This window comes from Lucilia sericata, unplaced genomic scaffold (genome assembly GCF_015586225.1).
Source record: "Lucilia sericata isolate MDLA Ls3-8-SP2 unplaced genomic scaffold, ASM1558622v1 Contig000482F_arrow, whole genome shotgun sequence".
Taxonomy (NCBI): Eukaryota; Metazoa; Arthropoda; class Insecta; order Diptera; family Calliphoridae; genus Lucilia; species Lucilia sericata.
Window position 1 is genome coordinate 197,686 of NW_023994497.1, and position 22,379 is coordinate 220,064.

The 22,379-nt window shown below is 31.3% G+C and overlaps 1 protein-coding gene across 2 annotated transcripts in view; it reads right to left on the minus strand.

Moving 5' to 3' along the window:
- LOC119605413 overlaps positions 1-21,298 on the minus strand; it is a 53,324-nt gene extending 32,026 nt beyond the window's left edge. Inside the window, exons 1-3 of one of the 2 annotated variants that reach the window (XM_037958510.1) lie at positions 21,124-21,298; positions 20,191-20,613; positions 55-1,003 (exon numbers count right to left, since the gene is read on the minus strand). In XM_037958510.1, the coding sequence (XP_037814438.1) occupies positions 55-783 (729 nt within the window). In that variant the 5' untranslated portion in view covers positions 784-1,003; positions 20,191-20,613; positions 21,124-21,298. Of the gene's footprint in view, positions 1-54; positions 1,004-20,190 lie in introns of both variants that reach the window. The other variant, XM_037958509.1, reaches the window with a different exon arrangement.
- Positions 21,299-22,379: the final 1,081 nt, after the last annotated feature.

Below are 22,379 nucleotides of genomic sequence, written 5' to 3' on the forward strand. Positions count from 1 at the left end.
TTCTATATTTATTAAATTGTTTGTTTTCCTAAAAAATCTAGCATAAACACTTACCTCGCCGCCCTTTTCCTTGGCTACACGACTCAAACGATAGCAACGATCCACACCCACCGTACAGATTGAGGGATTACATTGTGTCAAATAACGACCACTGCCACAACCAACATCACAGACCACTGAACCGGCTTCTAAATTACTAAGAAATTGAGCAACACGCGGTCGTAATGACCCAGTTGGCTCCTCACAATTCTCATAGACATCATGGACGTAGGCACGCTCCAAGGCAGCCGAACGACCATTGGCATCATTCGATGACGACGAAGAAGATGAAGATTTTTTAGGTGTTGCCTTCGCTGGTGCTGTTGTCAGAGCTGTGGAGGCGTTTGTTGCTGTTGTAGTTAAAGCAGTGCAGTGATTTGTTAATGAGGAGGAAGTAGAATTTATGCCAGTGGGTGATAGAGTTGTTGCTGCTGCTACTGCTGTTGTTACTTGGCCATTGTGGGTTATTATATGAGGAGAGTGATTGTGAGAGGGTATTTGTAATTGTGTTTTCTTGGGTATAGTACCCGTTAAAGGGGAGGAAGAGTTTGTTGTTGCAGGTGATAAAGAGGCTGTGGGTGATATAATTGTAGGAGTTAGATTTGTATGTAGAAATGTGGCACCATTAGCTGTACCAACGACTACACCATTAATGGAGGAAGTAGTAGTTCCTCCTGCCGCTGCTGCTCCTGCAGCAGTTGTAACTCCTGAGGTGTTGGTATTGCTAGACAATTGTTTAGTCATTGGATTAAAAGTAAATTTTGTTGAGGTTGTTGCAATAATCGATGAGTTTGTGGTCGATGTTGTTGTTGCTGTAGATTTGGTTGAAGTTGTTGTGGAGTTGTTGTAGACAAAAGAGGAAACGTTGTTGTTGTTGTTGCCGCCGTTGCAGCAGTTGAAAGATGACAGTTGTTCGTAGTTGTATAGAGTTGTTTATAGTCTGTGTTAAGGACGAAATGCTCATCTGCAACGGAAGTGAGAGGAAATATTAGTTAAAATAATTTAATATTTAAATTGGTTAGGAAGTACATATTGTGATTAGAAACTATAGATTTTGAGATATTCGTAAATAAGTTAGTACTGAATAATTTATTTAGTAGAATGTTAAAGCAACGGATATGAACAAGACTGCTGCTATAATTTTTTAAATGAGAACTACGGTACTTTCCTGAGTACTAATAACTAATTGTTATTTTCCTAATCTTAATAGGTTAAGTTGTAAGGAAGGTTTATTTTACATCAGTAAGGCTGTGATTGTGTACCTTTTACTTCTAGTTCAGTTCTAGTTCAGTTCTAGTTCAGTTATAGTTCAGTTCTAGTTCAGTTCTAGTTCAGTTCTAGTTCAGTTCTAGTTCTAGTTCAGTTCTAGTTCAGTTCTAGTTCAGTTCTAGTTCAGTTCTAGTTCAGTTCTAGTTCAGTTCTAGTTCAGTTCTAGTTCAGTTCTAGTTCAGTTCTAGTTCAGTTCTAGTTCAGTTCTAGTTCAGTTCTAGTTCAGTTCTAGTTCAGTTCTAGTTCAGTTCTAGTTCAGTTCTAGTTCAGTTCTAGTTCAGTTCTAGTTCAGTTCTAGTTCAGTTCTAGTTCGTTCTAGTTTAGTTCTAGTTTAGTTCTAGTTCAGTTCTAGTTCAGTTCTAGTTCAGTTTCTAGTTCAGTTCTAGTTCTAGTTCCGTTCTAGTTCAGTTCTAGTTCAGTTCTAGTTCAGTTCTAGTTCAGTTCTAGTTCAGTTCTAGTTCAGTTCTAGTTCAGTTCTAGTTCAGTTCTAGTTCAGTTCTAGTTCAGTTCTAGTTCAGTTCTAGTTCAGTTCTAGTTCAGTTCTAGTTCAGTTCTAGTTCAGTTCTAGTTCAGTTCTAGTTCAGTTCTAGTTCAGTTCTAGTTCAGTTCTAGTTCAGTTCTAGTTCAGTTCTAGTTCAGTTCTAGTTCAGTTCTAGTTCAGTTCTAGTTCAGTTCTAGTTCAGTTCTAGTTCAGTTCTAGTTCAGTTCTAGTTCAGTTCTAGTTCAGTTCTAGTTCAGTTCTAGTTCAGTTCTAGTTTCAGTTCTAGTTCAGTTCTAGTTCAGTTCTAGTTCAGTTCTAGTTCAGTTCTAGTTCAGTTCTAGTTCAGTTCTAGTTCAGTTCTAGTTCAGTTCTAGTTCAGTTCTAGTTCAGTTCTAGTTCAGTTCTAGTTCAGTTCTAGTTCAGTTCTAGTTCAGTTCTAGTTCAGTTTCTAGTTCATTCTAGTTCAGTTCTAGTTCAGTTCTAGTTCAGTTCTAGTTCAGTTCTAGTTCAGTTTCTAGTTCAGTTCTAGTTCAGTTCTAGTTCAGTTCTAGTTCAGTTCTAGTTCAGTTCTAGTTCAGTTCTAGTTCAGTTCTAGTTCAGTTCTAGTTCAGTTCTAGTTCAGTTCAGTTCATTCTAGTTCAGTTCTAGTTCAGTTCTAGTTCAGTTCTAGTTCAGTTCTAGTTCAGTTCTAGTTCAGTTCTAGTTCAGTTCTAGTTCAGTTCTAGTTCAGTTCTAGTTCAGTTCTAGTTCAGTTCTAGTTCATTCTAGTTCAGTTCTAGTTCAGTTCTAGTTCAGTTCTAGTTCAGTTCTAGTTCAGTTCTAGTTCATTCTAGTTCAGTTCTAGTTCAGTTCTAGTTCAGTTCTAGTTCAGTTCTAGTTCAGTTCTAGTTCATTCTAGTTCAGTTCTAGTTCAGTTCTAGTTCAGTCTAGTTCAGTTCTAGTTCAGTTCTAGTTCTAGTTTAGTTGAGTTCTATTCTTGTTCTATTTTAGTTTTGTCTGAGTTTTGTTTTGAAAAAAAACTTTTTCCTACAAATTTCCTACTTAATGATAGTCTAACTATTTAACTGTCAAACTGACAAATACTTTAATATGTGTTAGTACGCGGAATGAATTTTTTAAAAGTTGTTTTTCGTTGTAAAAATATAGGAAAATAAACCTGCGTCAGTTCTATATTTAAAAATAACAAACATTCAGTAATAATCAGACACATGCATACATTCGTCACTCTCTCAGGTAGCATGTCTTAGACAATATAAAACTGAGAAAAAAAAACAGTTTTTCATATAAAAATAGGTAGTATATTTAGCTAGAAAGAAAAACAACCAGTTGTTGTTTTATTTTGTTTTTCTTTAGCTATTTAAATTATTATTATTGTAGTTTTTGTTGTATTTGCCATTTTGGCTAACAAAACCCTACATTATGACTTTTCTTGGTATACAAGAAATGTGTTGGGTATAACCCTAGTTAATCTTACATGATGACTTGTTGTTGTTGTTTTTCTTTTCTTTATTATTACTGCTACTTACTATTTCTATTATTTGTATCTCTTAGTTTTATTTACTTAAAATTGTGTTGTCTATGGCGTGTGTTTGAGTGTGTGTGTTTTAACGAAAATCATTTCAGCCAAAAATAAAAGCTCTTTTTTTTTTTTGGTTTGTTACTCCAAACTTGTATACATAAATTTTTTCAAACATCAACGAGTATTTTTTGTTGCCATTTACTTTCATTTTTATTTTCGTTTCTTTATTCCTGGTTTTTCTTTTTTTGGGGGTTTTTGTTGGTTGAGTTTTTGACATGTGACTTATTGTTGTTGGTAACAGCATGTGCAAGACAAAGTGGCCCAATGTTTGAGAGTGTGTAGTGGATGTTTTTAATGTTCAGCATGGCTGTTTGTTTTTCTCTTTTCTTTATGTTTTTTGCTATTCGTAGTTGTAGGTTTAGGGGGCTGTAAATAGTTTAATGTTGATAAAATTTGGGCTAAATTTACTCTATTTTACCAAAATGAAGCGACAATATTGTTTTCGTTGATGTGTTAGTTACTTTTTGTAGGAAAGTGTGTATTAAACAATTAAATTTATGAGGATTTGAATGGTTTATTTTATTTCATTGCTGTGTTGCTTATTTGAGATTTTCTATTGTATTGTGTATTGTAGCTGTTGTTGTTGGTGTGGTAATTGTGAATGAATTTTATTCTTTAGTCTTTCTGTGTGTTAAAGGAAAAGCTTTTAGTATTAAAATAAATTTTACTCTTGGCCCCAAATAGTCTTTATGTTTGAAATAAATTAGTTAACGGAAATTATGTTAAAGAGGTACATTTATTTGTTTTTTGATACTGTTAAGTAAGTTTATCATGTTTTCATTTATTTCTTTTTTCTTTTTTGTGATAAAATTGTATAATTTTTTATAATTTCTGTGTAAATGAGGAAATTTGGTAAAAAAGAAACAAAATTGAAATTAGTACACAAATATATGTAAATTAGTTAGAATGAAGACAATTTGTTTGTTAAGTTGGTAGGCGTATAAGTAATATAACTATAATTTAAGATAAATATTACTCATATGGACATTTAGATAATAAGTATATTTATTTGAAAAATACGAAATCATGTTAGTTACTTTTTAAAAAGGAAAGTTAATGTTTGCTTTCTGTAACATCTATTTTTTAGTGAAAAATTTATGGGGGAATTTAATAAAACCCTTTCTTTTATTGAATCAAGTTTTTCGAGACTTTCCAGTGAAAATCGAATCGAAAGGCATATATTGGAAAATTTCAAATCGGTTTATCCATTCCACATGGAGTATAAAAAAGTACGTCGAAAAAGTATCTCATTTTGTCAAGAGGTAGTTAGTTAGTTAGTTTGAAAGGAGGATGTACATACTATATACATCAAATCCGAAGAAATACACCTAGGCCTCTATCCGTCCTGTTGTGCGCTCCTTTACCAGTGCTTCAGGTGGGAGTCGAACCCATCACCTCCGGTCTACCAGACTACTACACTAACCACTAACCTACCGGAGGCCAGTTAGTTAGTGAGTTAGTTAGTTAGTTAGTTAGTCAGTAGTAGTTAGTTAGTTAGTTAGTTAGTTAGTTAGTTAGTTAGTAGTGTAGTTAGTTAGTTAGTTAGTTAGTTAGTTAGTTAGTTAGTTAGTTAGTTAGTTAGTTAGTTAGTTAGTTAGTAGTTAGTTAGTTAGTTAGTTAGTAGTTAGTTAGTTAGTTAGTAGTTAGTTAGTTAGTTAGTTAGTTAGTTAGTTAGTTAGTTAGTAGTAGTAGTTAGTTAGTTAGTTAGTTAGTTAGTTAGTTAGTTAGTATTAGTTAGTTAGTTAGTTAGTTAGTTAGTTAGTTAGTTAGTTAGTTAGTTAGTTAGTTAGTTAGTTAGTAGTTAGTTAGTTAGTTAGTTAGTTAGTTAGTTAGTTAGTTAGTTAGTTAGTTAGTTAGTTAGTTAGTTAGTTAGTTAGTTAGTTAGTAGTTAGTGTAGTTAGTTAGTTAGTTAGTTAGTTAGTTAGTTAGTTAGTTAGTTAGTTAGTTAGTTAGTTAGTTAGTTAGTTAGTTAGTTAGTTAGTTAGTAGTTAGTTAGTTAGTTAGTTAGTTAGTTAGTTAGTTAGTTAGTTAGTTAGTTAGTTAGTTAGTTAGTTAGTTAGTTAGTTAGTTAGTTAGTAGTTAGTAGTTAGTAGTTAGTTAGTATAGTTAGTTAGTAGTTAGTAGTTAGTAGTTAGTTAGTTAGTTAGTAGTTAGTTAGTTAGTTAGTTAGTTAGTTAGTTAGTTAGTTAGTTAGTTAGTTAGTTAGTTAGTAGTTAGTTAGTAGTTAGTTAGTTAGTTAGTTAGTTAGTTAGTTAGTTAGTTAGTTAGTAGTTAGGTTAGTTAGTTAGTTAGTTAGTTAGTTAGTTAGTTAGTTAGTTAGTTTAGTAGTTAGTTAGTTAGTTAGTTAGTTAGTTAGTTAGTTAGTTAGTTAGTTAGTAGTAGTTAGTTAGTTAGTTAGTTAGTTAGTTAGTTAGTTAGTTAGTTAGTTAGTTAGTTAGTTAGTTAGTTAGTTAGTTAGTTAGTAGTTAGTTAGTTAGTTAGTTAGTTAGTAGTTAGTTAGTTAGTTAGTTAGTTAGTTAGTTAGTTAGTTAGTTAGTTAGTTAGTTAGTTAGTTAGTTAGTTAGTTAGTTAGTTAGTTAGTTAGTTAGTAGTTAGTTAGTTAGTTAGTTAGTTAGTTAGTTAGTTAGTTAGTTAGTTAGTTAGTAGTTAGTTAGTTAGTTAGTTAGTTAGTTAGTTAGTTAGTTAGTTAGTTAGTTAGTTAGTTAGTTAGTTAGTTAGTTAGTTAGTTAGTTAGTTAGTTAGTTAGTTAGTTAGTTAGTTAGTTAGTTAGTTAGTTAGTTAGTTAGTTAGTTAGTTGTTAGTTAGTTAGTTAGTTAGTTAGTTAGTTAGTTAGTTAGTTAGTTAGTTAGTTAGTTAGTTAGTTAGTAGTTAGTAGTTAGTTAGTTAGTTAGTTAGTTAGTTAGTTAGTTAGTAGTTAGTTAGTTAGTTAGTTAGTTAGTTAGTTAGTTAGTTAGTTAGTTAGTTAGTTAGTTAGTTAGTTAGTTAGTAGTTAGTTAGTTAGTTAGTTAGTTAGTTTAGTTAGTTAGTTAGTTAGTTAGTTAGTTAGTTAGTAGTTAGTTAGTAGTTAGTTAGTTAGTTAGTTAGTTAGTAGTTAGTTAGGTAGTTAGTTAGTTAGTTAGTTAGTTAGTTAGTTAGTTAGTTAGTTAGTTAGTTAGTTAGTTAGTCTTAGTTAGTTAGTTAGTTAGTTAGTTAGTTAGTTAGTTAGTTAGTTAGTTAGTTAGTTAGTTAGTAGTTAGTTAGTTAGTTAGTTAGTTAGTTAGTTAGTTAGTTAGTTAGTTAGTTAGTTAGTTAGTAGTTAGTTAGTTAGTTAGTTAGTAGTAGTTAGTTAGTAGTAGTTAGTAGTTAGTAGTTAGTTAGTTAGTTAGTTAGTTAGTTAGTTAGTTAGTTAGTTAGTTAGTAGTTAGTTAGTTAGTTAGTTAGTTAGGTTAGTTAGTTAGTTAGTTAGTTAGTTAGTTAGTTAGTTAGTTAGTTAGTTAGTTAGTTAGTTAGTTAGTTAGTTAGTTAGTTAGTTAGTTAGTTAGTTAGTAGTTAGTTAGTTAGTTAGTTAGTTAGTTAGTTAGTTAGTAGTTAGTTAGTTAGTTAGTTACATCATATGTGGCGTATGATTAACACAAAACCTAGTTCTGCACAAAAATATTGCTCATACGTACTCCATTCGTCTTTTTATATCAATATTACAATAGTTACTTGGTTTTTGATTACTAAATTCATTTCATTTTTAAAACCCTCATATTTTTCTCTACGTTCTACGTTTTTCATTTCCAGCTGAACCAATTAACACATTTTCATATTTTTTATTACTTTGTAGAACATCTATACAATTTTCCCTCTCATTCTTTTAAATAAACCATGATAATAATAATTAATTTTTAATTAATAATTACACTATAATTTAATTATATTACATTTTGAAGAGCTCTTCTTTTTCGTTGTTGTGCTCGTTGACTCTAAAATACTTACGCTCCAATTAAAAACTGTCAAAATGTCATTCTCACAATTGTTGTTCTCTAGAAATTGTCTGATTTCATTTAAATTCATTCATTCCAATGCAAAAACAAAATAAACGTACATTTGAAAAATATTTAAAGTGTCGTCATATACAAGTTCTGTACAAATGTCATTTGTATGAGAATATGTACATTTTTGTTGAATGTTTATATTTCATATTTTGCTTTTTTAAATGATTTTTTGACTTCATCAAAAAAGTTTTTTCTGTTGACGTTCGAACAGCAGCAGAAGCAGCACCATTACAAAAAGAAAAAAAAACTGTGGATAATTTATGATCTAGTGTCACGCATAACGTCATCCGCGTACATCAAGTTTTTGTGTGAAATTAAATGAAATTACCCTAGAGGGAAGGAAGGGGAGTAAATGGAAGAAGAGGTTTGCAGGATTATTTGTAAATTTACAATACAAGTTGTTTTAAGGATTTGTAGTTGTTTTTTTTAAGTACTAAAGTTTAAGTACTGAATTGATTGAGTATTGCAAGTGTATAGTAAAGAAGAGAGGTGGATATAGAGAGGGAAAGTGATTAGTTTTTGCGTGGTTCTAATGTATTTCTGAATGCAATTTGATTTGACATATTCATAATCTGCTTTAATAGGGAGACTACCAACTAATTAACTAGAACTGAATTAAGAAACTGAACTAGAACTGAACTAGAACTGAACTAGAACTGAACTAGAACTGAACTAAGAACTGAACTAGAACTGAACTAGAACTGAACCTAGGAACGAACTAGAACTGAACTAGACTGGAACCTAGAACTGACTAGAACTGAAACTAGAACTGAACTGAACTAGAACTGAACTAGAAGCCTGGAACTAGAACTGAACTTAGATAACTGACTAGAACTGAACTAGAACTGACTAGAACTGAACAAGAACTGAACTAGAACTGAACTAGAATGACTAGAACTGACTAGAACTGAACTAGAACTGACTAGAACTGAACAAGAACTGAACTAGAACTGAACTAGAACTGAACTAGAACTGAACTAGAACTGAACTAGAACTGAACTAGAACTGAACTAGAACTGAACTAGAACTGAACTAGAACTGAACTAGAACTGAACTAGAACTGAACTAGAACTGAACTAGAACTGAACTAGAACTGAACTAGAACTGAACTAGAACTGAACTAGAACTGAACTAGAACTGAACTAGAACTGAACTAGAACTGAACTAGAACTGAACTAGAACTGAACTAGAACTGAACTAGAACTGAACTAGAACTGAACTAGAACTGAACTAGAACTGAACTAGAACTGAACTAGAACTGAACTAGAAACTGAACTAGAACTGAACTAGAACTGAACTAGAACTGAACTAGAACTGAACTAGAACTGAACTAGAACTGAACTAGAACTGAACTAGAACTGAACTAGAACTGAACTAGACTGAACTAGAACTGAACTAGAAGAACTGAACTAGAACTGAACTAGAACTGAACTAGAACTGAACTAGAACTGAACTAGAACTAGAACTGAACTAGAACTAGAACTGAACTAGAACTGAACTAGAACTGAACTAGAACTGAACTAGAACTGAACTAGAACTGAACTAGAACTGAACTAGAACTGAACTAGAACTGAACTAGAACTGAACTAGAACTGAACTAGAACTGAACTAGAACTGAACTAGAACTGAACTAGAACTGAACTAGAACTGAACTAGAACTGAACTAGAACTGAACTAGAACTGAACTAGAACTGAACTAGAACTGAACTAGAACTGAACTAGAACTGAACTAGAACTGAACTAGAACTGAACTAGAACTGAACTAGAACTGAACTAGAACTGAACTAGAACTGAACTAGAACTGAACTAGAACTGAACTAGAACTGAACTAGAACTGAACTAGAACTGAACTAGAACTGAACTAGAACTGAACTAGAACTGAACTAGAACTGAACTAGAACTGAACTAGAACTGAACTAGAACTGAACTAGAGACTGAACTAGAACTGAACTAGAACTGAACTAGAACTGAACTAGAAACTGAACTAGAACTGAACTAGAACTGAACTAGAACTGAACTAGAACTGACTAGAACTGAACTAGAACTGAACTAGAACTGAACTAGAACTGAACTAGAACTGAACTAGAACTGAACTAGAACTGAACTAGAACTGAACTAGAACTGAACTAGAACTGAACTAGAACTGAACTAGAACTGAACTAGAACTGAACTAGAACTGAACTAGAACTGAACTAGAACTGAACTAGAACTGAACTAGAACTGAACTAGAACTGAACTAGAACTGAACTAGAACTGAAACTAGAACTGAACTAGAACTGAACTAGAACTGAACTAGAACTGAACTAGAACTGAACTAGAACTGAACTAGAACTGAACTAGAACTGAACTAGAACTGAACTATACGAACTAGAACTATAGAACTGAACTAGAACTGAACTAGAACTGAACTAGAACTGAACTAGAACTGAACTCGAACTGAACTAAGAACTAGAACTGAACTAGAACTGAACTAGAACTGAACTAGAACTGAACTACTAGAACTGAACTAGAACTGAACTAGAACTGAACTAGAACTGAACTAGAACTGAACTAGAACTGAACTAGAACTGAACTAGAACTGAACTAGAACTGAACTAGAACTGAACTAGAACTGAACTAGAACTGAACTAGAACTGAACTAGAACTGAACTAGAACTGAACTAGAACTGAACTAGAACTGAACTAGAACTGAACTAGAACTGAACTAGAACTGAACTAGAACTGAACTAGAACTAGAACTGAACTAGAACTGAACTAGAACTGAACTAGAACTGAACTAGAACTGAACTAGAACTGAACTAGAACTGAACTAGAACTGAACTAGAACTGAACTAGAACTGAACTAGAACTGAACTAGAACTGAACTAGAACTGAACTAGAACTGAACTAGAACTGAACTAGAACTGAACTAGAACTGAACTAGAACTGAACTAGAACTGAACTAGAACTGAACTAGAACTGAACTAGAACTGAACTAAGAACTGAACTAGAACTGAACTAGAAGCTGACTAGAACTAGGAACTGAATAGAACTGAACCTAGAACCTGAACTAGAACTGACACTAGAACTGAACTAGAAACTGAACTAGAACTGACACTAGAACTGAACTAGAAACTGAACTAGAACTGAACTAGAACTAGACTGAACTAGAACTGAACTAGAACTTGAACTAGAACTGAACTAGAACTGAACTAGAACTGAACTAGACACTGAACTAGAACTGAACTAGAACTGAACTAGAACTGACACTTAGAACGAACTAGAAACTAGAACTGAACTAGAAACTGACCTAGAACTGAACTAGAACTGAACTAGAACTGAACTAGAACTGAACTAGAACTGAACTAGAACTGAACTAGAACTGAACTAGAACTGAACTAGAACTGAACTAGAACTGAACTAGAAACTGAACTAGAACTGCTGACATGACTGAACTAGAACTGAACTAGAACTGAACTAGAACTGAACTAGAACTGAACTAGAACTGAACTAGAACTGAACTAGAACTGAACTAGAACTGAAACTAGAACTGAACTAGAACTGAACTAGAACTGAACTAGAACTAAACTAGAACTGAACTAGAACTGAACTAGAATTGAACTAGAACTGACCTAGAACTGAACTAGAGTTGAACTAGAACTGAACCACAGCCAAAAAACTGTCTCCGAAATAAGACATACTTCCGAATATTAATTTATATTGGCGTAGGGTATCATATAGTATGTTTATGTTAAGGATGCAAAGTTTATTGCTGTAGAGTTATTAGTAGTAAAACTATTTCAATATGCGATGATACGTTGATAATTTACTTAAACTCTATTTAAATAAGCTTTCTGCTTTAAAAAAATACGAAGTTTTAAAATGTTTCCTGCTAACATTTATTAACATTTGCCAGTGCGTGTTGTTTCTGTTGAAAGTGCTTTAGTTAATTACATTAATTATATTGCGGTTGGTCATTGTTGCTGCTGCTTCTAGTACTTTTTATTATTCTTGTTGTTTATTTGCTGCTATTGCAGCAGAGTATTTAGTATATAATAATTTTCATGATTGTCATAGTAGTGACGTTTTTATTATACGAAAATGACAACACACGAATAATTTAACAACACGCCATCACTAAGTTATAAATAAATTCACAGTCACAAAGGCATTTAAAATGTATATGAATATATTCTCTATGTTGTTGATTTGTATAAGTTGAAAATCCTTGATATTGGTATTTATTTTACACACACACACATACAGAGAGAAAGAGAACATCTACACATATTGTGGTATTGAAGGATTATTGCGTAGGTCTTTTAAATTATTAAAAATGAAGGATAATTTACTTGTAGGAGTTTAAAGTGATGTTTTGAAGGATTTTTTTTTGCTGCTCTCTGATGTGGTATGTTTAAGAAAATATATATAAATTATTAAATTGATTTAAGTTTATAGATTGGTTATATTTAATGATGTATTTGAAGAGAAATACATTTGTTTTTAACTTTAAATGAGAACCAATTTGTATTTTTTATTTATTCTAATTTTAGAATTTTAGTATTGACTTTACTAAAATGCTTATACGTTAACTTGATATTGTTCTATTTTAATTCAATTCTTTGAATGTTTTTCAAAGAGGTAACTGAAGGAGGAAGTATTAAAAAATAAGCAGTTTATTGTAATGTTGATATCATAAATCAAGTATAGTATGTTGAGAAATTTTTTTGATCACAACTGTTGGAAAAACTAACTAACTAACTAACTAACTAACTAACTAACTAACTAACTAACTAACTAACTAACTAACTAACTAACAACTAACAACTAACTAACTAACTAACTAACTAACTAACTAACTAACTAACGTAACTAACAACTAACTAACTACTAACTAACTAACTAACTAACTATAACTAACTAACTAACTAACTAACTAACTAACTAACTAACTAACTAACAACTAACTAACTAACTAACTACTAACTAACTAACTACTAACTAACTAACTAACTAACTAACTAACTAAAACTAACTACTACTAACTAACTACGAACTAACGAACTAACTAACTAACTAACGAAGAACTAACTAACTAACTAACGAACTAACTAACTAACTAACTAACTAACTAACTAACTAACTACCTAACTAACTAACTAACTAACTAACTAAGTAACTAACTAACTAACTAACTAACTAACTAACTAACTTCATACAACTTTTAAATAGACTTCTCAGAAAAAAGTTTAATAAACTTAACTTAATTGTTACTTAAATTTTACGATAACTTGAATTTTCTAAAGAAAATTTATCGATAACTTAAATTTACAATATTAGTTCTTTAAGATTTCACAGTAACTTCATATTAACCATCCTAACCTTTTAAATTAATTTTTTTCAGTTACACTGAAACTAAGAATATGGTGAACGGCCTGGGTTTATCACAATCAATTGATGGTAAAATGCAATATTTAATCATTAATTTAAAAGTACTTGCTACACAAAAAAAGTACAAATAATTTTTCTTATTTTGACAGGCAGACGTATGAGTAATATTCAATTTGTATAAACATTTATCACTTGGACAGAATATTACTCGTACGTCACGTATGTATAAACAGCAGCAAGCAGGCTTCTTCTTATAGGAATAACGCTCACAGACAAACTACAAATAAGTTAAAATTTATTGCATTTAATAAACCATAAATCATTGTGTATAAAATAATAAAATACATAAAAACGAGCAGCAACAGTGCAGCAGTAACTGAAACCCCGGTTTCCCAACCACAAACAAGTCAACAACCAGTCAAACTGAAACGATTTCCAACCATTAATATTTTTATTTTTGCAATTTTAAAACAACCGCATCCGTCATTGTACATGATAAAGAATAAAAATAAAATAATAAGTAGAAAAATACATTTAATATTAACCCTTTGCTTTCCTTCCTTCCGTCAACTTTTTAACCAACACTGACTGGCATTTCCTATCATTCGCTCTTCTTTTTTGTGCGATTTCTTTTTTAATACACGTATATTTATAAATCTCTTTATAGCAAAATAAAACGTGGCTGTTGTTTATGAACAAATAGTGGGGTAGAAGTAGCTGCCTATGGTTCTGCTACTATTTTGAAACAAAAGCTTAAAGGATGTTTTTTTTTTTGCCTTATTTGTCCCCAAACCCAACTACACCAAACCCAACTACCCAACTATACGCTGTGGCGCACTATTTATCCATTTAATCGAATTTTCTGTTTATAAAATAAAACAGAATGAAATAAAATAAAATAATTGAATTTCTTTCTTCTGCCATTCTTTTTCAATAAATAAACTACTCACACTTCTGGTGTTTTATACGGTTCTGCATTCACTCACTGGGTTTTTGTTTTTTTTAACTTTTTTGTAATCGTATTGTAAATTATAAATAGATTATCAAGGGAGTCAGCTGCCAGATATGGGCGACACCATACCATGATGCCCTGCTAAAGAACTGAGGAACAATAGCTAAGATATCACTGAAAGGAAATGCAATAATGGCTTAAGGAATATTTAAAATATTACATGCCAGTATTGGCTTTTTGTTTTCTTTTTTAGAGCATTAAGCTAAATATGGAGAATTAAATGCTATTGGGGAAGCAAGACAAAGGGTTTGGGTTGTTGCTGGCAGATGACTCAGTAGCTGTAGTAAATTTTCTACGATTTGAATATTCTATAGAATTTCTTTCTTTTAATCTTTTCCTTTCCATTCAAACACAATTTCACTATAAATGTTAATTTTATTGAAATTAAATATTTAATGCAATTAAATACACATACATTTTTTTCGTATTCTACTTTGAACACAAATTAAATACAATTGTAATGTGTAAAATTACCTTGTATCCTCATATTCTTTCAGATACTTTACATATTTTGTTGATGTATTGGTAGGAGGCAGCGACATTTTTTTTCCCACATTCATTCACTCAATCCGTTGCCTAGGTCAGTGTTATTAACAATTATTGGAATTGTTGTATAGGCAAAGTAAAGTACTTTTTTTTTTTTTGTACTCGACTGAGTACCTTTGGTCATGCATTGTAGTGTAGTGGTTACTGTATATTGCTATCGCTGTGTTCTTTGTTCGTCCTTTGTATTGCATTGAAAATTGTGTGGTAGATTGTAAAGTTTGTGTGTAAATGAATTATAGTAACCTCGTCAAGGAAATTACACTAGTCAACACTTTGCGAGGGTATTTACGAAAAGTTAGGGAAACATTAACTAAAAGAAAATGAAATGAATGCAATATTGAATGGTCTACCACAGTCTACCGACTATGCTTAGAATAGTCGAGAAACTATTGAATAGACGAAAGACTATATAATAGTCCATAGTCGAGAGACTATAGAATAGTCTATAGCCTAGAGACTATAGAATAATCTATAGTCTAGAGACTATAGAATAGTCTATAGTCGAAAGACTATAGAATAGTCTACACGCGAAAAACTATGGAATGGTCTATGGTCGAGAGACAATAGAATAGTCTATAATCGATAGACTATTGAATAGTCTGTTGTCGAGAGACTATATAATACTTTATATTGAGAGTCTTTAGAATAGTCTATAGTCGATAGACTATAGAAAAATTTGTACTCGACAGACTATAGAAAAGTGTATAGTCGAGACTATAGGATAGTCTATAGTCGAGACTAAAGGATAGTATATTGTCGAGACTATAGGATAATTTATAGTCGAGACTATAGAATAGTTTATAGTCGAGACTATAGAATAGTCTATAGTCGAGACTATAGAATAGTCTTAAGTCGAGACTATAGGATAGTTTATAGTCGAGACTATAGTCGAGAGTATAGAATAGTCTATAGTCGAGACTATAGACTATTCTATAGTCGTGACTATAGAATAGTCTATAGTCGTGACTATAGAATAGTCTATAGTCGAGATTATAGAATAGTCTATAGTCGAGACTATAGAATAGTCTATAGTCGAGACTATAGAATAGTCTATAGTCGAGACTACAAAATAGTATATAGTCTAGACTATAGAATAGTCTATAGTCGAGACTATAGAATAGTCAATAGTGGAGACTATAGAATAGTCAATAGTGGAGACTATAGAATAGTCTATAGTCGAGAATATAGAATAGTCTATAGTCGAGACTATAGAATTGTATATAGTCTATAGAATAGTCTATAGTCGAGACTATAGAATAGTATATAGTCTAGACTATAGAATAGTCTATAGTCGAGACTACAGAATAGTATATAGTCGAGACTATAGAATACTCTATAGTCGAGTCCATGGACTATAGAATAGCCTATAATCGAGAGACTATAGTCTATAGTCGAGAGACAATAATAGTATATAGTTGAGACACTAAAGAATAGCTTATAATCGAGACTATAGAATAGTCTATAGTCGTGACTATAGAATAGTCTATAGCCGAGACTATAGAATAGTCTATAATCGAGACTAAAGAATAGTCTATAGTCGAGACTATAGAATAGTCTATAATCGTGACTATAAAATAGTCTATAGCCGAGACTTTAGAATAGTCTATAATCGAGACTAAAGAATAGTCTGTAGTTGAGACTATAGAGACTAGAATAGTCTATAGTCGAGACTATAGAATATTCTATATAGTCTAGACTATAGAATAGTCTATAATCGAGACTATAGAATAGTCTATAGTCGAGACTATAGAATAGTATATAGTATAGACTATAGAATAGTATATAGTATAGACTATAGAATAGTCTATAGTCGAGACTATAGAATAGTCTATAGTCGAGACTATAGAATAGTCTACAGTCGTGACTATAGAATAGTATATAGCCGAGATTATAGAATAGTCTATAATCGAGACTAAAGAATAGTCTATAGTCGCGACTAGAATAGTCTATAATCGAGACTATAGGAGAGTCCATAGTCGAGACTATAGGATAGTCTATAGTCGAGACTATAGGATAGTCTATAGTCGAGACTATAGGATAGTCTATAGTCGAGACTATAGGATAGGCTATAGTAGAGACTATAGAATAGTCTATAGTCGAGACTATAGAATAGTCTATAGTAGAGACTATAGAATAGTCTATAGTCGCGACTAGAATAGTCTATAGTCGATACTATAGAATAGTCTACAGTTGTGACTATAGAATAGTCTATAGCTGAGACTATAGAATAGCCTATAATCGAGACTAAAGAATAGTCAATAGTCGAGACTACAGAATAGTCTATAGTCGAGACTATAGAATAGTCTATAGTCGAATACATGGACTATAGAATAGACTATAATCGACAGACTGTAGTCTATAGTCGAGAGACTATAATAGTATATAGTTGAGACACTATAGAACAGAATAGTCGAGAGACTATGGAATTGTCTAGAGACTATACAATAGTCTACAGTCGAAAGACTATAGAATAGTCTATACTCGACAGACTATATAATAGAATGTAGTCAAGAAACTATAAAACTATAGTCTATAGTGGAGACTATAGAATAGTTCATAGTCGAGACTATAGCATAGTCTATAGTCGAGACTACAGAATAGTCTATAGTCGAGACCATAGACTATCTATAGTTGAGATTACAGAATAGACTCTAGTCGAGAGACTTTATATATATATATATATAGTTAAGACTATGGATAAGTTTATATTCTACATTATAAAGCAGTATTTTGTCGGGACTATAGAGCAATGTTAAGGCCTTTTTTTTAGAAACTTTTCATTCTGCCTTCCTCTTACGGTGGCATTAACCATCCATATTATTGCTAATTGCCAATGAAAATGAAAAAAAAGAAACATTCTACAACAAAAGGGTTTGAAGTGTTTGAAATGCACTGAGCACAAGTAATGGTTACAATTTTAAAATTACCACCTAATATTGCTTTGTTTGTATTATTTTCTTATACCCTTGAGACATGTACTTGTTTGAAAGAGGGGAAAATTGTATAGAGTAAAATAAAACATTTAAAATATACGACAGTCCATAAGACATTTTACTCTAGCAAATTATTATCCTTCAAAAATGTTTAAGGTTGAAATAATATTTAAACTAAAGTAATAAATGCAATACATTTTTGTTTTGCTTATGGATATGGATTTAATTTCATTTCTATGAAATTGCATTTATTGCTTAAAAAACAAAAACTAACATATTTAATTTAATTTTGCCAAAAATTACATTATTCAGTTTACATAGTTTAAATTTGCAATTATAAGGAATTTAATATTTATTTAAACTTTAACATTTAATTAAATATTCTGAGAATTACAAATAAGCAATATTTTTTTCTAATTTGTTTTTGTTTTGTAAAAGTAATTTAATTGTATTTTATTATTAGCATGATAAAATGTTTATGGGATATTTAGTAAAATATTTGTTATTAAATGTTATTAAGAAAATTAATATGTAAATTATTTTTGCATTTAAGTTGCATTGCATAAAATTTTAAAAGTAATACGTATGATATTTTTCATCACAGCTCTGTATCTAATATTTACATAGTTGCCAGTTTTAAATTTATAAAGTTGACCTGACCTTTAACCTAAGAATAAATTTTATTTCATTCCCTTATCTCATAAATAAAATAAACATAGTTAACGGTGTAGCAGTATCACAATTCAATTAAAGTTTGTTTATTTTTGGAAATGGATAAAAATCGTTTTAGAGAAACGTTGTGACCTTTTGTTTTTTTTTTTTGTATCTGAAAAGTGAACAAAATTGCGGAGAAGTGTATGATTCAATAATGGAACATTTTATGAACACCGAATCTAACGTCTACTTTCACAAAGTTTTTATTGTGATCTTGAGCACTGCGGGTCACACTATTATACACAGGCTATAGTCCAGACGGTAGATCTACTATAGTTTAGACCATGGTTCAGACTATAGTCCTACCTATGGATCAACCTGTATTACAAACTTTAGATCAGACTATGCCTGAGATTTTAGTCCTGAATATATGTAATCCTGTAGGTCTTACAGGAGTTCAGAATATTGATCATACCATATTCCACAATGTATGTAGATCACACTATAGATTAGGATACATGTAGATCAGAATATAGTCTAAACTTTAGATCTGACTAAAGATCAGAATATGAGACCATAGATTAGATTGCAGTTCAGACTATGGATAAGACTATGTATAGCCCAGACCGGACTGTGGGCCAGATTGTTGTACAGACTATAAATCTAACTATAATTGATTGATTGAGACGAATAGATTATAATTCAGACAATAGCCTAGATCAGTCCATAGATCAGACTATAGATTGGACTACATACGAAACAATACTAGTACTAGACTATAGATCAGATTATAGTTCAGACATTTGTCCAGACTATAGAACGGGCTATAGTACAGACTATTGATCATACTATAGACTAGACTATAGATCACACTATAGTTCAGACTATAGATCATACTATAGTCCAGACTATAGACCGGACTGTGAGACAGATTGAAGTACAGAATATAAATCAAACTAGACTATATATAGATCAGATTATAGTTCAGACATTTGTCCAGACTACAGAACGGGCTGTAGTCCAGACTATAGATTACACTATAGTCTAGACAATAGATCACACTATAGTCAAGACTATAGATCATACTATAGTCCAGACTATAGACCGAACTGTGGGCGAGATTGTAGTACAGAATATACATCGAAATATAATCCAGACTATATTAATATAATGGTCCAGACTATAGATCAGGCTATAGTCCAGATTATAGATCAGAATTTGCGATCTAGATTACAGTGCAGACTACGGCTAAGACTATACATAGACTAGACTATAGACCGGACTGTGGGCCAGATTGTAGTACAGACTATAAATCAAACTATAATCCAGACTTTAGTCCAGACTATATTTATATTATAGTGCAGACTATAGATCAGACTATAGACCAGACTATAGTCCAGACAATAGACCAGACTATAGATCAGACTATAGATCAGATTATAGACCATACTATAGCCCAGACTATAGATAAGAACATAGTCCAACTACAGTACAGACTGTAGTCTAACTAGAATCCAACTCTAGCCGAGATTATAGTCCAGATAATGGTCCAGATTGTAGATCAGACTATGGTCCAACTATAGTCCAGACTATGACCCAACTATAGACCAGACTATAGTTGGACTATAGTCCAACTATAGTCCAGTCTATAGTCCAACTATCCAGATTATAGATCAGAATATGCGACCTAGATTACAGTTCAGACTACGGATAAGACTATATGTAGACCAGACTATAGACCGGACTGTGGGCCAGATTGTAGTACATACTATAAATCAAACTATAATCCAGACTTTAGTCCAGACTATATTTATATTATAGTCCAGACTATAGATCATACTATAGACCGGGCTATAGTCCGGAATATAGATCAGACTTTATTCCAGAATACAGATCAGACTATGGCTGAAAGTACAGACCAGACTATGGACCTGTCTCTAATCCAGACTATAGATCAGAAGACTATAGTCGAGACTTAGGTCAGACTATATATCAGACTATTTTTCAGGCTATAGTCCAGACTATAGTTCAGACTATTATCCAGACTATTGATTAGACTGTATAGTCTATAGTCTAGATTATAGACAAGAATATTGATTAGACTCTGACTTATTCTATAGCCCAGACCATAGTCAAGATTATAGTCCAAACATTAGTCAAAATTATAGTTAGAACTATAGTGGGGATCATAGACAAGACTGTGGTTAAGAGTATAGTCCGACCTCTAGTCAAATTCATAAAAATTTTTTAATTAAAAAAGTACATTATTTCAGCATTGATTTTGTTACCTTTTGAACTTCTTTTACTAAGATGATTGGTTACAGTTGTTGTATGACTATTAGTTGCCGATGCAGCATTTAAGGGTAAATTATTATTAAACGCCTTAGACGGCGTAAATTGTTCTGATAACATTAATATGATTGCAAAATTTAGAAGAAAAATGTAAATTTTTATACTGAATACGTTTTATTTTTAAAAAAACACACACGTTTCGTAGTTAAAACATTTTTATATATTGAATTTAATTATAATATAACAAAAGCTTTTTAAAATTAGCACTTGGAGATATTTAAGCAATTTCTTTTTTAATTTATATATTTATATTGGTTAATTTATATTTTATTATACATATTTAGTAAATTAATTTATTATTTTTTTATTAAAGAGTTGATAACAGCAAATAAAGCTTTGTATTAATATTCATTTTTTCCCTTAATTGTTAGAAAAAAGCGAAAATTATGTTGAGTAAAGAAAAATGAACAAAAATTAAAAGTGATGACATGCAGACGTACGAAGAGCAGGATTTTATAGTTACAGCAGCGTAAAAGCGAAATTAGTTTTATTTAATAAACAAAATTTATTTTATTTCTTTAAATAATTTTTTCTATTTTTTTGGTCTTCTAAAAAATAGTAATTAAAAGCACAGGATATATACACTCACTACTCACTTAAATACACATTCTTTATCTTTATTTTTTACTCGCTTTTATTCGTTGTTTCCTTTTTTTGTACTTTTTTCTTTGACAAAGGAGAGGCCAAAAAAAGTTGTGAGGGGTTAGGAAATGCGTAAGAAATGAAGATTGATTTTTAAGGATTTTTCCTTTCTAAAAGTTTAAGTTAAAGAATTTTCTCTTTTTTAACACTTTATTTAATTTAAAATATTTTTTATAAATTATAAATAATTTTATTTAAATTCCTTCTTCTTTCACTTGATAACTCACATTTTTTTCTTTCTTCAAACTAAAAATTTCACTTGATTTTTTTCTTTATATAGTAAAATATGCATCTGTATATGTGTATATGTTTGCCTGCCTTTATATATAATTTTTTTGTTACAAAATTTTTATTATTTTTTTCCAATTTTTTACCGCTTTTTCTATTTTTATGACCGTAATCTTTGAAATACCGTTAAGTACTGAAGTAACCAAAGCTTTACAATATGTGTATACTCTTTTTTTGCTTTTCCTAATTCCTCTGCTTCTTCTATTGCCTTACGAAGTTTTCGTTGTGCGTTCCCAGCTGTCAAACAACGGTTTGATAAAAAGGAATTGTGCGAGGAAAAAAAATAAAAGCTTTTTATGTTTTAACGAAAAAGCTTTTTGCTTATGTGTGAGAGTTTTTTTGTAGGTCATTTTATTGTTGTTGCTACTCATGTGAACACAATAAACTTTCTTTTTTGACTAGAATTGAAATAACAAATGAAAAAGCTTTTAGGCGGGAAAATTACAAAAAAACTCTTGCTTACACTTTCACTAGGTTGTAGAGAGTAAAAGTATGTAATTATTAATGGGGACTCTATGGAAATTGAGAGTGATCCAGATTAAAGGAGTAAACATTTGAAAGGTTTATAAATCTTAAGAATATGTACATATCATAGGCGAGACTATAGTCCAGACTATAGACGAGACTATAGTCAAGACTAAAGACGAGACTATAGTCCAGACTATAGACAAGACTATACTCCAGACTATAGACAAGACTATAGTCCAGACTAAAGACGAGACTATAGTCCAGACTATAGACGAGACTATAGTCCAGACTATAGACGAGACTATAATCCATACAATAGACGAGACTATAGTACAGACTATAGACTAGACTATATTTCAGACTACAGACTAGACTATAGTCCAGACTATAGACTAGACTATAGTCCAGACTATACACAAGACTATAGCCAAGACTATAGTCCAGACTAAAGACGAGACTATAGTCCAGACTATAGAACAGACTATAGACGAGACTATTGTCCAGACTATAGACGAGACTATAGTTCAGACTATAGACGAGACTATAGTCCAGACTATAGACGAGACTATAGTTCAGACTATAAACGAGACTATTGTCCAGACTATAGACGAGACTATAGTCCAGATTATAGACGAGACTATAGTACCGACTATAGACTAGACTATATTTCAGACTACAGACTAGACTATAGTCCAGACTATAGACGAGACTATAGTTCAGACTATAG